The sequence below is a fragment of the Macrotis lagotis genome, chromosome 4 (assembly GCF_037893015.1).
Source record: "Macrotis lagotis isolate mMagLag1 chromosome 4, bilby.v1.9.chrom.fasta, whole genome shotgun sequence".
Taxonomy (NCBI): domain Eukaryota; kingdom Metazoa; phylum Chordata; class Mammalia; order Peramelemorphia; family Peramelidae; genus Macrotis; species Macrotis lagotis.
Window position 1 is genome coordinate 113,791,005 of NC_133661.1, and position 17,215 is coordinate 113,808,219.

At 43.5% G+C, this 17,215-nt stretch overlaps 1 protein-coding gene and 2 long non-coding RNA genes across 6 annotated transcripts in view; 1 reads left to right on the top strand and 2 right to left on the bottom strand.

The window, feature by feature from the left end:
- Positions 1-150: 150 nt before the first annotated feature.
- LOC141519998 (uncharacterized) lies at positions 151-1,598 on the bottom strand. The gene is made up of 3 exons (XR_012477500.1): positions 1,168-1,598; positions 822-909; positions 151-692 (listed from the first exon to the last, which is right to left on the bottom strand). It is a non-coding gene; the product is annotated as an uncharacterized LOC141519998 (long non-coding RNA).
- A 133-nt stretch (positions 1,599-1,731) lies between these two features.
- Positions 1,732-17,215, top strand: part of KCNIP2 (potassium voltage-gated channel interacting protein 2) — a 35,473-nt gene continuing 19,989 nt past the window's right edge. For 2 of the 3 annotated variants that reach the window (XM_074233864.1, XM_074233863.1), the window contains exon 1: positions 1,732-1,879. In XM_074233864.1, the coding sequence (XP_074089965.1) occupies positions 1,807-1,879 (73 nt within the window). In that variant the 5' untranslated portion in view covers positions 1,732-1,806. Of the gene's footprint in view, positions 1,880-6,350; positions 6,522-17,215 lie in introns of all 3 variants that reach the window. The other variant, XM_074233862.1, reaches the window with a different exon arrangement.
- LOC141521369 (uncharacterized) overlaps positions 3,694-17,215 on the bottom strand; it is a 45,772-nt gene continuing 32,250 nt past the window's right edge. Inside the window, exons 1-3 of one of the 2 annotated variants that reach the window (XR_012477905.1) lie at positions 11,758-12,023; positions 10,950-11,034; positions 3,694-4,442 (exon numbers count right to left, since the gene is read on the bottom strand). This is a non-coding gene — a long non-coding RNA (uncharacterized LOC141521369). Of the gene's footprint in view, positions 4,443-10,949; positions 11,035-11,757; positions 12,024-17,215 lie in introns of those variants that run through there. The other variant, XR_012477904.1, reaches the window with a different exon arrangement.

The window sequence follows — 17,215 nt, forward strand, 5'->3', positions numbered from 1 at the left end:
ACAGCAGTTTAGATTTATCCTGTACTTAAAAGTCTCTCATATTTAATTATTCTCATCAAAAACAAGTCTTCTTGGGTTTCAGTTTATGTTTGGGGGCACTCCTCTGTTCCCACCCTCTTCTTTATTTCATTCCCTTCCCCCCCCCACACACACACACCTTTCATCTGGAATGAGGGAAGAAGAGCAGGGAGAGAGGAGAAAAGAGAGTGATGGTGGCACCAGTCTGGAAGTCAGACCCAGTAGCAGGGAAAGGGCTAAGCTTACTGCACCAGCTGGGGTGAAGCCAGGTCTGAGCTCTCAGGGTAGCTGAGAACAAGAGCCTGAGCCACCACTTGCCCCTCCTTCCTACTTTCAGTTCCTTTTCATGGCCTTCCCCTCACACCCCCACTCCAAGACTCCCAAGCATAATTCCTACAGGGCTAATTGAATGAAGTGGATAGAAATTTAATTCAATCGAAAAGATTAAATGAACCCCAGGTCTTAGTGAAGAACTCTGAATGTCTTTCTTAATTCTTCTGCTGGGGGAGCCTGCCCCTAATCAGTTGGCCTGCTGAACATTGCTCTGATGTCCAAGTCAGAGGACTCCAGAGATGGACTGAAGGTCTCCAGTTCCATTGAAATGGCTAGGAATCTGGGCAGCTGGAACTCTCCAAGGGAAATCCAATGGAAATTCAATCATCAGAAGAGTTAAGCTGCAGGAGAGAGAGCAGAGGCTGGAAGGCTTGGGTCCCAACCCCAGGATGGAAGAGCATCTCAGGATGAGAACTCAAGAAAGCTAGTCATGGGAGAACCAGGACCTTTCTCCTTCCCCTTTGGCTCACCTAGTGCCATCTCATTGTGATCCTTCCCAGGGGTAAGCTGTTGCAGATGGTGGAGAATGGAAAGTATGGACCGTCTATCGGGAGGTCCCTGTGAGAAAGGATTCCAGGCAAAAAACTTTTGAGAAATCGCACCTGAGGCTTTCTCAGCCCGCCCTCCTCCCAGTGTATAATCTCTCCATGCGATGTCAGTCAGAGAGCAGCCTGGAGAGCAGGCTGTTGGTCTGGGAGTGGGGAGCCGGTTCTGGGGCTTAGGGGGGACAATGCCCACTTCCGCCGGTCTGGAGGGAACCCGTACTTAGGCTTGGCCTTGCTTTCCTCTGCATTCCCCCCACACACCCCTCCACACCTGCGGGAGGGGTGGGCCGGCTGCGGGAGGCTGTGACAGACAGACATCCTGGGAGAGAGACGAGTCTCAACCGGTGAGACTGGGGGGCGCGAGACGGAGACTGACACAGAACTGATGGACGTGAGACCCTTTTCTCTGGAAGAGAAAGGAGACCCCGGCGGCCCCCACAGCCCGCCCCTCAGTCTGGGCCGCCAGCGCTGAAGTGGAAGGAGGTACCTGGGCGTTGCGGGGAGGGGGGAGCCGCAGCGGGCACACGACGCCCCCCGCCCCCGGGGTCCTCCGCCCCCTCCCCCGGGCAGACGGGGGGGGGGGGGGGCTGGAAGCCAATCCCAGGCGCTCCGAGGGAGGGAGGCGGTGGCACCGCCGCGGGGAGGGGGCGGAGATCCGGGCGGCTCGGGCTCCGCTCCCCGGCAGCCGCCTCTCCTGCAGGACTGCGGACAGCGCGGGCCGGCCACCCGGCCTCCAGCGGCGCGAGCCGGACCGGCACGGGGCGGCCGGGACGTCCGGCCTCGGACCCGGGACCGGGACCGGCCGGCGCGCTCCTCCGCCGGGGGGCGCCGCGGGACCGCCCCGGCCCCCCGCGCCCCGGCCCCCGCCGGGGTGGGCAGCGGAGCGGGGGCAACGGCCGCGCCGGGGGCCATGCGGGGCCAGGCTCGGAAGGAGAGCCTGTCCGACTCCCGAGACCTGGACGGCTCCTACGACCAGCTCACGGGTGAGCTCGGGGCCCCGCCGGGGCAGTGGGGGGGGCGCGGCGCTCTGCCCCCAGACCCCGGGCCCCGGGGCGCCCCCTGTCTCCTCCGCTCCTCGGGGGCACCGCGGCCGCGGGCCTGGGTCCCTTTACGTAGACCCCCCACGGCAGGGAGGGTGGAAGGGAGGCAGACAGCAGGAGCAGGCACCTGTGCCTCCGGGAGTGCGTGGCAGTGTGCGTGGCAGTGTGCGTGGGAGGGGGCGGCCAGCCCCCTCGGCGACACGGGAGACGCAGCTTCCCTGGAGCCGGCCGCCGGGTGACGGAGGGCGTCGTGGGGTGTATGTGACCGCCCCACCGGCTCGTGTCCGAGAGAGCCCCCGTGCGAAACGGTGCGCCCGGGGGTGGCGGAGTGGCTGAACCAGCTGCCCACGGTCTATCCGTTAGGAGACACTGTGGTATGCCAGTGTGGAAATGTGTGTGTGTGTGTGTGTGTGTGTCCTGCCTTTGCTGCCTTCCTTTGCCCCACTCCACTCCCAAGTCTAATAGTATTTCATGTGAGACTTGGGAAGGTACCCAGGCACCCACCTGCCCAATAACTCAGTCTTCTTGCTAGACTTTTGCCTCAATGATTTTAAACACACAGAGACACATTCCCTCCTGTTCAGACTCACAGTCCTGTGTAACTGCTTAGAGACTGCTGAGACCAACAATTTGAAATTCAAAAGAAACCTTCCCCCAGTTCTTTTATTGAAGAGTTTTTCCTCCTTCTCAGAGGCCCGGGGTCTGGGGTATAGAGGATCCATGTTTGGGAAAGCTACAATGTCTTGTGCGCTGTACCCTTTTCCCTGTCATTCTCCTTTCCTAATCACTGTTTTTCCTTACTGCCTGTGCTTCCTGTTTTCCCCAAAGTGGGAAGAAGTGTGCATGTTTGTGAAAGGTTTATAACATCCATGTGTATATATACACATGTGAGTGATGGATCCCACTAAGGGGATTATAGAATCATAGATTTATACACTTCAGAGCAGCAAGGGACCTTTGAGGTCACAAAGTTCATCTACCCATCTCTAGCTCTCTCTCATCCACCCTGAAGACCAGGTCTGGAACGGATGGGGTGCCTGTTTACATATTTGTGGAGGGAAGAAGGGTGTATGTATAAGTGCTTACATCCCTGTATTGTAAAACACATTCAGCTATGTATATAAATATACATACAATTGTGTGGCAGATTTATCCATGCACATATTCTCATATGTTTACATTATGTTTATATTTGTGTGTGTTCATGCATCTATCTCAGAAGCTAGAGTGAGAGAATCTCAAAGAGTTTAGGGCAAAGCTAATTAAGGTGAGAAACTCATCATGACCCTGAGCTTTGTGAGAGAAAGCAAAGATGAGGTTTCCTGAAATTGGGGCTGGAGTGGAGAGGATTAGGATTGACAGAATTTAGCTGTACTTATTCTCTGATTCTGGGATCCTATCAGATTTTTAAATCTGTATTGGGGTTTCCCCTTCCTGCTCTCATAGGAGCAAATCTCCCCCCCCCACCAAAAAAAGTAGAGTAGAATCTAGTGTTCCAGGTGACCATTGTTTTATCCCATACCTTACTCTCCTACTCTTTCTAGGACCCTGGAAAAATTGGGGGAAGTAGAAGAGGACTTAATTGCTACTTCATTAATCATTTCTCAGTTAATTAACTACACCATTAGAGGGTCATCCTCCACATCCTATAAAATAATAAATAATATAACATACAATAATAAATAAAATAACATACAATGTCAGGGATGAATTAAATATATTGGGTGGAAGAGCCCATTCAACATATTCAAGGGTAATCTTGAACTAGTTCCTTCTGTTCTTTTGATTTGTTTCCTGTGAAAATGGAAAAATTATCCCCAAATCTTGTTGTAGGGCTACCAAGATATAGCCAATATAGCACATTTTGATTAGTAAAATAGGGAAGTTTGTGGGTAGAAAGGGTCAATGGGAGAGTAAGAATGAAGAGAGCTCTAAATGCAGAAGAATAGAGTGGAAATTGTTGGACTGACTTATCCCTGAACTGTTGCTGTCCACAGTGCTGAAAACTGAGGTCAACGACAAGAAGAGGGGTTCTTGAGTTTTTTATTAAAGTTAAAGGAAGGTTCTGTTGTTCTGGGCAGATGTTTGTTCTCCATCACTGGACCTGTGTCAGCACTGAGTGTGAAAGGAGAGCTTTGTTCTAGGACTAGGTCCTAAGTTAGAGATACTTTTTCTGTCCCCATCTGTATGGGGGAGGTGTATTAGGCTGAAGGGAAATATTTTCTGTACCCTCCTGTATTTTGGATGGAGACTAGGCTTGGGGAAGGGAAGCAGAATCACTGCCTGAAGGGACACTTCCAGTTCCAATTCTGGGCTTGGGCCTCTAGTGATTGTCTCCATGTGTGCTTGGAAGTGAAAAGTCTCTTAGTCTCTATTTAGGTGTTGTTTTCAGGGTGTGGGCAGAGAAAAACTTTCTTTCCTAGGACTGTTCTTGAAGAGAGGTTCCCTGTTTCTTCCTGTCCTGTCCTTGTAGTAGCTGTCTTTCTGTTCCATTATTGATTGGGGGCTGGAAAGAGAAGAAAAGAGAGCTGTTGTTTTCTGTTCCAGGCTTCTGTGTCTTTGTCTGTCATTGTGTTTCAAGATTTCCTGAAGTTTTCCTTTCTGAACCATTGACCCATATCTGTGTGTTTGTGTGTCTTTGTGGTGTGTTCCAGGTTCCTTGGAGTTGTCTTTCTGTCCTACTATCCCAGTTCTCTGTGTCTTTATCTATGTCACTATCTATATCTGAGTGTGTGTTCAAAGTTTCCTGGAGTTCTTTCTATTATTCTGTCCAGCGTCTCTGTGTCTTTGTCTATGCCATTGTCTACATCTCAGTGTGTGTGTGTGTGTGTGTGTGTGTGTGTGTGTGTGTGTGTTCAAGGTTTTCTGGCCTTCTAAACCTGAAAATGTCTGGGGAGTCGGAAACCAGGGAGAAAGGGGCGGACGAGGGAAAGAAGGGAAGTTCTTCCCACTTGCCACTCTTACCCTCTCTCCCTGATCCAGCCTCTACCTTCCATATATTTCCACCAACGAAAGAGTCAGAGTTCCACCATTTCTGAGAAACTTTTTTTGAAGTATTGGGGTGGGGGATGGGGGAATGTGTCGGGAGAGACTCCGCCTTCCCCCAAAGGTTTTCCTGTCCTACTGCACTGGGTCTCTGTAGTGTCTCTGTGTTTCTGTGTGTGTTCAAGGTTTCCTAAGGTAAAGACTTTCTATTCTATTTCCCCTGATCTGTGTATGTGTCTAGGTCTGCCTGATAGTTACAGGTTTCCTGGAGATGCACTTCTATCCTACCGTCTCAGGTCTCTGTGTGTTTGTCTGTGTTTCTCTCTGTCTGTCTGTGTTGGAGTTTCCCTAGAGTGGCTTCCTGTTCTCCCCTCCCAGATCCGTATCCTCTCCAGGAATTACTTTGTCCCTGACTTGGGGCCTGGGAAGATTCTCTCTCCCCTGGGTGAGAAGTGTCTTTTTCCTGCCTGGGTCTTCAATTTTTCTCCGTCTCCGCCTGGATCCTTGGGAAAGGAACTTTTAGTCACTGGGGGGGGGGGGGGGAAGGAAGGGCAGTTGGGGGGGGGATCTGGGTCTTTATCCCAGGTCCTACCCAGCCGGACCCGTTAATCTGCCCTTTCTCGGGGAAGGGGCGCCCTCGTGTGGCAGACAGGCTGCGCTCCAAGAGCCTCGGATCTTAGGAGTAGAAGTGGATCCGAACCTGGGGTGCTGAGTACGAATCGCTCACCTCAAATCTCTATGCCACTAGCGTTACCCAGAATCTTTGAGCAGGCCGATGTGGTAGCACTACCGGAAGGACCCAAGGACTTATTTGTGAAATGTCGCGATTTGGGGGGAGAAGGGAGAGACTTGGAGGGAGGAAAAGGGGAGCTTGCGGGGACAAAGCAACCTCAGAGTCAGGGAGAGGATCCCCGGAAAGACCAAGAAGTTTGGGAAGAGATCTTCCTCAAAAAAGCAGAAATCAAGAGATTGAAGAAAACAGAGAAGAAAGTCAAGGGGAAAAACAGAGACAGGATCAGAGAATCAGAGAGGGACACAGGCAACATCAAATTACCGCCACCACCCCCCAATTTTATTGGTTCTGAGGTGTACTGTCGCCATGACAACGATGCCCCACAACCCTGGCCTTCTAAACCTGAAAATGTCTGGGGAGTCGGAAACCAGGGAGAAAGGGGCGGACGAGGGAAAGAAGGGAAGTTCTTCCCACTTGCCACTCTTACCCTCTCTCCCTGATCCAGCCTCTACCTTCCATATATTTCCACCAAGGAAAGAGTCAGAGTTCCGCCATTTCTGAGAAACTTTTTTTGAAGTATTGGGGTGGGGGATGGGGGAATGTGTCGGGAGAGACTCCGCCTTCCCCCAAAGAACTGCCCTCCCCCCACTGCAGCCAGTGATCCCTTTTCTGACAGTTTGTCCTTTCTTCTCCCAGGAGGGCTCTGAGGCCAGAACCACCCACTTTTGTGGGAGGCCAGTGGCTGAGGGATGGGGTGTGTCGGGGGTAGCAGCCGCAGCATGAGCTGGTGCCCCCGCAGCTGCCGGAGCCCCCTGGGACACGCAGCCCGATCCCTATTCCAGTTTGTGACCGGGACACTGGCACCAGGTTCGAGGGAGGAAGCAAGAGACCACTGCTGGATTGGAAAGATCAGGATTAAGGAGTAAAGGGGGAGGGAGGGGAGGTTGGGACCGTAGGAACCTTGGCAAAGGTGCCAGGGCTAAGGGTAATACAGCCTCTAGGAGTTGGGTTCTCAGCTAATGAATATCTGAGTAGGAGGGTACAGGAGATGATGGGGCTGGAAACACAGCATATGATTCAGCCTCAGGGTTGCTGAATTTTGTAGGTTTGTTGAGTTCTGTAACCTTGAATTTAAATAGGATTTGTATGGGTTGGATTGGATTGCTTAGTTACAGGCATTGTATTGCAGTTATGTGGGAAGTCCATTTAGCCTTCTTTCAATGTAGGGTGTCAGATTCATTGGAGTTTTGGGGGAAGGGGGGAGTTTTCTGTGACACTGAGGTGAGGGTTGTGTGATTCTGGAGTTTTGTTGTATTGTGTAGCACCAAAGTTAAAGATATGTAAGACTGAGATTATAGAAAATTCACGAGGCTGTGCAGTACTACAGTATTTACTGATTGTATTTGGTTGTGTGGTCCTGCATTGTGTCACACTTGAAGTGCTGATTTTGTTAAGGGTTGTGCCACTGGGTTTATATAGGGTTGTGAATGAAATATGTAGCGCTGGGGAATGGAGAATACAAATTATAAAATAACCTATTTTACCTTTCTTGGAAAGATTAGTGCAGTCCAGTCCCTAACATGCTGGGCTTTGTAGTTTCTAGGCTCTCTCAGAGCGGGAAATTACCTGGAGTGAGTTTTCCTATTCTAGAGAAACCTAAGAGCTGTTTTTACCTTTGATCTAAGCAGTACTGGAGCCTCTGCTGCCTAGCACCGAAACAGGGAGTTCACGAGTGCTTAGAGATCTCTTAGGGACATATTCTCCACCCCTTTTTGGGGCCTGTCAGCTGATGATAGATGACAGAAGCCCTGCTTGGCCAACTCTCAATCACCAAGGCCGTGACTTCCCAAAATAGCCCCACCAATGCAGGAAGGTCATTAATAACCTAGTCTAGCAACTGGGATTTGAGGTGGCTTTACCCTGTTCTAGGAGGGAGGGATCAGAATTGGGAGGGGTGAGTAAAAAGAGGGAAGACATAGAACCTTTGGAAGAGATTCCAAGGCCAGGAGCCTTAGTCAGGGATCTCATAGCCAGATTCCAGTAAAAGAGAAGGAACTGCAATAAGCTGGAAAAATTCTTCTGGCGGCTAAGACTAATCCTTTGCCTAGGACCCAGCAACAACCTACATCTGGTGCTCCTCCAACTTGCCCGGCTTGGCAAAAGTGACATCTAAATTTCCAACCTTTGGGATTAGATCAATTCTAAAAACCCAGGAATCCAGAGTGAGAGAGATTTAGGAGGTCAAAATAAGTCACATTTCTATGTTGATTTAAGGTTTACAAAGTGCTTTCTTCACAACAATACTATGAGGTACCTCATGTACATATTAATGCCCCATTTTAAAAGGGAAACTCAGAGAGCTTGGTTCTAAACTCATAGAATTAGGAAATATAAGAGCCAGGACTTGAACCTGGAACTTCCTTATCTAAGCGCATTATTCTTTCTATTACACCATGAAAATTGAAATTTCAGGAGAAAGGGAAGTGTATCTCTCCACTTGTCCCCCCCCCAATAAAAATGTTGACTTCATCAACTGATGCCAACCATTAGGATTTCAGTCCTTGGGTTAGTTATTATTCCCCCATTAAACAGAGTTTAGTGGTGAATCATGGGATCTTTAGGGAAGGTGTGAGTAAAGATGGAGTCTAAGGGGCCCTGGAGATATACTATGAATAGGGCTTTCTGATGCTTGTTGAAAAAGGTAATTTTTCAATTTTTCAATCTTCCATTCCCCCAAGGAGCGTACAGTCTAGCAAGGGAGTTAAAACCTGTGCATCCATGACTCTTAAATGCCTTAAGTGGGGGATGATGTGTTCTGGGGGTTCAGAAGGAGAGGTCACTGCTTGTCAAGGGGATGAGAAGAATTTCATGAAGGAGGAACTTGAGCTATGTACAGATAAAATTTCAACAAACAGAGAAACAGGAATGCCATTTCAGGCTAGAGGATATATCATAAGCAAGGGCAATGAGAAACCTAAAGTATATTTGAAGAAATTCATGTAATCTGATTTGTCTGAAGTATATGCTAGGAAGTAGTAGGAGATAAAGCTAGAAAGCTAGATTGGGGCCAAATTGTAAAGAGCTTTGAATGCTAGTCTGAGGAGTTTATGCTTTGTTCTGTAAATAAGAGTAATTGAAGTTCTTTAAACAGATAGATGGAATTACTGAAGTTGATTTCTAAAGATATTATTTGAACAGTTGCATACGTATGGAAGAAAGGGGTAAGAATTTGAAATGAAGGAAGGAGAGACTAAAAAATATGTAGTTCCAAACACACAGAATTAGGAAATATAAAGACCAGGACTTGAACTTGGATCTTCTCAGTCTTAAGTGCATTGTTCTTTTCATTATACCATGATATTTGAGATTTCAGGAGAAAGGGAAGTGGACTTTTCTATTCCTCTCCTCTTCCCAATAACAATGTTCACCTCATCATCCTATCACTGCTGCATTGATTGAACACAGGTGTTGAGAAAAGGTCAATAGTCAGATATGATTAGATATAGTTAGTCAGTAAATTAGCTTTTATTGAGTGTCTACTGTAATGTATCAAGTGCAAGGGATGTGAAGAAAACAAAAGACAGTCCCTGCTTTCAAGGATTTTTCAGTCTAATGGGGGAGAGGGAGGAGGGATGTGCAAGGAACTATGTCCAAATAAAATATAGACAGAAGAGACTAGAGATAATTTTTAAAATTTATTTATTTTTGAATTTTACAATTTTCCCTCTAATCTTGTCCCCCCCCCAACAGAAGACAGTCTGATAGAATCTAGAGACAATAGAAGGAAGGCACTGGCATTAATCGTCATGAGGAATGATTTCTTGTAGAAGAGGTTTTAGCTAGGATTTGAAAGAAATCAGAGAATCCAAGAGATAGAAATGAGAAGAGAGAGTATTCCAGAGTGAAAATCTCCAGATTCTGAAGCTGGAGTATCTTGTGCAAGAAACAGCAATGAGCAACTTTTACCAGATTGTTCCCCAACATGGAGAGAGGGGAAAGAAGAGAGGGAGTTAGAAAAATGTGAAGCTCATAAACTTGCAAATGGATGAATATTGAAAATTACATTTGCATGTAATTGGTAAAATGAAATGAAATTAAGAAGAAAAAAAGAAATAGCAATGAGACCAGTGTCAGAGTATATAGAAAGGAATAAGGAGTAAGATATAAGAAGAATGGAACATCTTTTTTCCTCCAAGATGAAGTCAGGTTGTGAAGGACTTAGAATGCCAAAAGAGAAATTTTAATTTAAAATTGGAGGTGGCTAGGTGGCGCAGTGGATAGGGGCGGCTAGGTGGTGCAGTGGATAAAGCACTGGCCTTGGAGTCAGGAGTACCTGGGTTCAAATCCCGTCTCAGACACTTAATAATTACCTAGCTGTATGGCCTTGGGCAAGCCACTTAACCCTATTTGCCTTGCAAAAAAACCTAAAAAAATAAATAAAAAAAATAAAATTGGGGGTGACAAGAAGCCCATGGAGTTTATTAAGTAGGGAGTGGCATAGTCAGATCTGCTCTTTGGGAATCTTAATCTGACAGCTGAGTAGAGGATAGACTGAATGGAGGAGAGAATGGAGGCAGGGATACCAACCCATAAGTTATTGAAAATACTTCACAAAGGAGGTGACAAGGGTCTGGACCAGGGTTAGGGCAACATCAGAGAAAAAGGCATATACTACAGATATTTTGAAGGTGAACTCAACAGGTATTGGCAATAGGTTGGATAAAATGGGATGAGATAAAGTGAGGAGTCACAGCAGAATGGTGGTGCTTTCAACAATAATAGGGAAGTTCAGAAGGGGTAGAGATTTTGAAAGAAAATAATGATTTCAGTTTTGGACAAATTGTATTTGTCTATAGGACATCCAGTTTGAGATGCCTAATTAGAAGGAAGGAAATAAGCCTTTGTCAAATGCCTACTACATGGCAGTCACTGTCCTAAGAACTGTATAGATATTATCCCCACAGCATCCTTGGGAACTGTTATTCATTGTGTCTCAGTCTTTGTGACTCCATTTGGAGTTTTCTTAGTAAAGATATTGTAGTGGTTTGTCATTTTCTTCTCCAGTACATTTTACAGATGAGAAACCGAGGCAAACAGGGTTAATGATTTGCCCAGAGTCACACAGATAGTTGGGGTCTGAGGTGACATTTGAACTCAGGATAATGAGTTTTCCTTATTCCAGGCTCAGCACTCTATCCATTGTGTCACCTGGCAGCTCCTTTAGGAGGTAGTTGCTATCTCTATTCCCATTTGAAAGTTGAGGAAACTAAGGAAAGCAGGGCTTAAGTGACTTACCCAGGGTCATGCAACTGATAAGTATATGACTCCAGGACCAGTGCTCTAGCTCCTGTACCACCAACTGCCAGTTGGAGATGAGAATCTGGAAAGTAAGATAGAGATGAGGGTTGGATAAATACATCTGGGAATTGCCAACATAGAGATGATAATGAGGAAAATGGAACAGTCTGAGAAGATTCCCAGGTGTCAATTTGGTTAAGTGAATTATCAATTTAGAGCCTGAAGAAACATCATAAGTCATCAAACTTAAGGTTCTCATTTTATAGAAAAGGAAACTCAGGTCCAGGGAAGTGATTTGCCCAAGGCCATACCTAACAGTACAAACACAGATTTGAACCCAGGCTTTATGACTACTTTTCACTATACCATAACTGCCAGGAAAACTGAAATCAAATGAAAGAAGGGAAGAAATAGGATGAGGAGATAAGTTTAATTTGGGATCCTTGAAGTTTGAGGTGTCAATAGGATGGGAAGGAAAAAATATCCTCAAAGTATTTGGAGGAGCAACTCTGGAGATCAGGTGAGAGATCAGGGATAGAGATACAGATTTAAGAATCCTATATTTATAATTATCATTGGAACTGTGGGAGTGGATGAAATCACCAAGGGAGAATGTAAAATAAAAATAAAGGCCCAAGACACAGACTTTTCCCTCCTCCTCAAGAAAGAATTGGCTATATATACAATGTCATGGGTATATGATCATAGATCTAAAGCTAAAAGGGATATCTTAGGCTACCTAATCTAGCCCCTTCATTTTCCTCCAGGCGAGGAAAGAGATACTCAAGGAGGTCAAGTGATTTACCTAAGGTCACACTTGGAATAAGCATCAGAACCTGGATTTACACAAAGATCTTCCAACTTTGGAGCCAGTTCTCTTCCCATTAGACCACACTAGCTCTAGGGTACGAGAGAGAACTCAATTGTCCCTTCATTCTTTCTCCAGCTTTTCCATGTTTACTCTATCAGTTCAACCTACAGGGTTTTCCAAATTTCTTCCCCTTGATTCCCATCAGGTATCTTGTCCAAGATGTAACTACAAAGTTTGGAGTCTTCCCAAAGAAACCTTTCCTAGGGAATTAAGAAAAGATAAACACAGAAATGTTAGGAGGTATTTTGTCCAAGATGTAACTACAAAGTTTGGAGTCTTCCCAGAGAAACCTTTCCTAGGGAATTAAGAAAAGATAAACACAGAAATGTTAGGATGGAAAAATTACTAATCATAGAGTCTATATAATGAAGTAAATACAGACTACCCCCCCACCATGAACTTATCCTCTTAACCTGCCCTCACTCTACTCCCTTTCTTTCTCATTAGAATTGTCTTCGACTCTTCCTTTTCCATACCCTATCAGTTACCAAATCTTCCTCTTCACTGCCTTTTCCATCTGACCCTTTCTGTCTACCCACAAGCCTACCAGACATCTCTTCTCAACCTAAGTTGCATTGTCTATTTATGTAAGGAGTAAATGATTATTCTCACTTCCAATCTTTCCCCTCTCTAATCTATCTCTCATAGACCCTTAGGTATCTTCTTAAAGTATCTTTCTGTCTATATTCACCTCCACATGAAAATCTTTAATGACTCTCTGTTGTCTATAGAATAAAGATTAAAGGGGACAACTAGGCGATTTAATGGATAGAGCACCAGTCCTGAAGTCAGGAGGATATGAGTTCAAATCCAGCCTCAGATTCTTGATACTGTGTGAGTGATCTTAGATAAGTCACTTAACTCCATTGCCTTACTAAAACAAACAAAAACCAGAATAAACATTAAAGCCAATAACATTCAAGATTCTTTATCATTTAACTCTAATTGAACACTCACCTTGTTTTGGCTTGCTTTACCCAAATGAACTAGACCCCATGTTCTGATCAGGACAATTTCCCTGCTCATACCTTTGGTTTTCTCATGCCATCCCCTTTCTTGAAATTCTTCCTGCTTCATCTACATCTGTGGGAGCCCTTTTCTTCCTCACATCTTTGGCACTATCTTCTTCATGAAGCTTGCTTCTTCCCAGGAGAAAAGGAACCCTTTCTTCCTCAAATGGAACATTATATTTTCCTGGACCTTCCTTTCTTATTAGCCATGTGACTTGAAGCAAGTCACTTACCCTCTTGAACTTGGTTTGTAAAATAATAATAATTATAACACATATATCACTTTAAAGTTTGCAATGATCTTTATATACATTGTCTCGTTTGATCTTAATAATCCTGAGAGGCAGATGTAATTATTACCCCCAATTTTCAGATGAGAAAACTGAGATTAAGAGAAATTTAACTCAGGACCATTCCACTAAGAAACGTCTGAGGCAGGGTTTGAATTTAGGGAATACTGACTCCAAGTCCAATATTGTCTCACCTAGGGGACCTACCTCCTAGAACGGGATTGAGGCTCAAAGAAAAATATATGCAATATACTTGGCAAACCTTAAAATCCTACAGAAATATTAGTTGATGTTATTGCTATTATTTCATTGTCCTTTTGTTTGACATAAAGTGATTTTTGCCTGTTAGATTTCTAAGTTCCCTAAGAGCAAGGACTTTGTTATAATTAACTTGACATAGCCAATGTCTAGCATTTTGCCTTGAATATATGAGACACCAGACTAATAAAAGAATGGTCTCAGATGGACTTGACTGAGCCAGATTTGAGTGGGGGTAAAACAAGTTTATGACCACCAGGCCTGGTAAGGATACTCTACCCTACAAAAACTATGTTTGCAATCCTATTGGTGTAGACCCAGGTTATCTTTTCTGACTCTGACCTCTGTCCTTGGATAAAGAAGGCACATCCTTCCTTATTTACAAAGATTCTTCCCCTAGGTTTCAGGTTATTCTGCTGAGGTCTACCAACTTGTTAAGTCAACAAAGATTTCTTTTCATATTTTATTTTTTCCAATTACATGCAAAAACAATTTTTAACATTTGTTTTTAAAATTTTGAGTCCCAAATTCCCTTCCCTTCCTCTCCCAGAGAAAACAAAGCAATTTGATATAGTCTATATACGTGCACCCATATAAAGCATTTCCACATTCCACATTAGCCATTTACAAAAGAAAACACAGACAAAATAACGAAAAAGAAAGTTAGAAAAAGTATGCTTCAATATTCATTCAGATTCTCTTAGTTCTTTCTCTGGAGGTGAATAACATTTTTCATCATAAGTCCTTCAGAAATATCTTGGTTCACTATATTGAGAACAACTACATCATTCGTATCAATGAACTTTTGTTAAATGCTTACTCTGTACTAAGCATTGTTTTAAATTCTGGGATTAAAAAAAAACCCCAAAAAACCATAGTCCCTGCCCTCAAGGAGCACAATTTATTGGGTTAGGTGAACATACAAGTAACTAAGTATAGCAAGATATATATCCAGGACAAATTGAAGATAATTGATAGAGGAAGCCTGATTAAGATGAAGAGATAGAGCATTCCAGGCTGGGGGTACAATCAGGGAAAATGCTGAGAATTGGGCAGTGGAGCATCCTGTTTGAGACATACTGGCAGGCCTGGCTCATAGAAAGTAGGAGAGAGGGGTGGCTAGGTGGCACAGTGGATAGAGCACTGGCCCTGGAGTCATGAGTATCTGAGTTCAAATCCGACCTCAGACACCTAATAATTACCTAGCTGTGTGGCCTTGGGCAAGCCACTTAACCCCATTTGCCTTGCAAAAATATAAAAAAAAAAAGTAAGAAACATACTATTCTCCTGACACAATATAAGAAGAGTGGAGAGGGAGGGGAAAGATAGAGTGTAAAAGACTTTAAAACCAAACAGAGGATTATATGTTTGATCTTGGGGGCAACCAAGAGCCACTGGGGTTTATTAATTAGGGGCTATTGTTGCCTTCTGGAGTGGTCTATATCTCTAGCTACTTGAAATCCTACCTTTGGCTATGATCCATTTTTCTTTGTTCAGCTGAATTTTCTTTTTTTCTTTTTTTACACACTCACCAGAAAGTTGTTCAATCTGTTTCCATCTGTTGGGATAGTTTAGCTCCTTTGCCTCTGCTTATAAAAGCATACTTATCCTAGTCTACAGGGAGGAGGGGAGGGGCAAGTAACCTCAACAGTGGTTCCATTTTTATCACAAGACTTTCTACAACGAGCACTGAAGTTAAAATCAAAAAACCTGATGGCAAATTCTAATTCCAACAATTATTAATTTTGTGACTACTAACAAGTCACTTTGAGATTCAGGTTCCTCATCAGAAGAAGAGGATTATCCCTATACTGTTGTAAGGAAAGTAATATAAAAACTTATTTTCATTATTATTATTGTCACAGCAGCTCCCTCTAACAACAAATTATAGAAGACTGACAGTTTAGTGAAGTCAAAGACTATGTTATTGTTTTTTAATTTTCTTAGGTTTTTTGGTTATCATCATAATTCCCCCATCATCCCTCTTCCTCCCTGTCTCAGAGATATATTCCATATAATAAATCATATTTTTTCAAGACAAAAAAAATCAACATAATTGATCAGTGCTTCAAAAAAGTATGAAAGTATTTGAAATGTGCAACACTTGTAGACCTCATATTTCTTTTTTTCAAGTCATACTTGTTCTTTACAATATTCACTTGATTTTTTGGGGGGAGCATCTTTCCATTTACTTTTGGTGTAGTCATTATATGTATTATTTTCTTGGCTTGCTTACTTCATTCTACACTAATTCATACAGGCTTTTCCTTTCTTCTCAATATTCATCTTGTCATTTCTTACGGCACAGTAATATGTCATCATTTTAATGTACCATGATTTGCTTATACATTTCCCTATCTGATAGTCAGTAGTCAATAAACACTTATTAAGTTCCTATGTTCTAGGCACTACACCTGGAACAAATGAAAAGTCATTCCTGGAGCTTACCATCTAAAGAGGGAAGACACAGAAAAGGAAACTAAAAAAGGTCAAGGCTTGGGGAAGGAGGATTGAGGAAGAAGGGATGGAAAGGGAAAAATTGAGAAGTCTCAGAGCAAGGTGAGAAATGAGCTTAGCTCTCTCCATAAAGAGAGGTTTGAAATTTATGGCCCAACCCTCCAATCAGAGGGGCAGAGGGAGTAATAAGGTGGAGTACTGAAGCTGATGAAATCTTGTGGGATAATGAGTTTATCTTCCTAATGAGTTTCCTAGGGCATAGTGAAGTCAATCAGAGAAATCTCAAAATAGTGTAGCCAGTTGAGAAATAGAATATCTGAACTGAGCTCAGAGAGCTCTTTGCTATCACAAAAAAAAAAAATGCTGCTATAAATATTTTGTTGTTTATGGGGTCTTTCTTCTTATCAATAGTCTTTTAAAACTATAAGCCTAGTAATGGAATCTCTGAGTTAAAGATTATGGATATTTTAGTCCCTTTATTTGCATAATTCCAAGTTCTTTTCCAAAATAGCTGTACTTGATCAATCCAGTCATTCTGATCCATATCAGGGCCACTGACCCAGATGGCTCTGGAGAAGAAAATGAGGATAGTGACTTAGCAAAGCACCCCTTCACTTAAATCCAGTTCACTTGCATGTCATGGCACTACTTCCCTGATGTCATGGTGTTCGTTCGAGAATGAATGGCAAATATCAATCAATCAATCCTCCAGTAACATTGCATTATTTTGTTTATCTTCTCACAGGCCTTGACTATTCATTTATTTTGTCATCTTTATCAGTTTACAGGGCATGAGGTAAAATCTCAATGATGTTTTGATTTTTATTTTCCTTATCATTAGTGATTTGGAACATTCTTTCATGTACTGTTTCAAATCCTTTAACAACTTATGGGGCAGCTAGATGGCACAGTGAATAGCTTACTGGCCCTGGAGTCAGGAGGACCTGAGTTCAAATCCAGCCTCAGACACTTAATAACTACCTAGCTGTGTGAACTTGGGCAAGTCATTTAACCCCATTGCCTCCAATAAATAAAATTTAAAAAAAAGAAAGAGACAGAACTTATCTACTGGGAAATGACTTTTAGCTATATTGTGTATTTTAATTGTTTTTAATAGCCTTAATAACAAACTCTTTGATACAAAGATGTTTTTTCTTCCCATCTAATTGTTTCCTTTTTTACCCTAGGTACATTAATTCTGTTTGTGCAGAAGCTTTTCAGTTTCATGTAATCAAAATTATCTGTTGTCTTCCATAATTGCTTCTCTCCCTTTTTTGATTAAGAATAATCTACCCATAGTTATGAGAAATATTTGATCTGCTTCTCATTTTTAAAAAATAATATGATCTTTAAAAGTAGAGTCACATTTTCATTTAG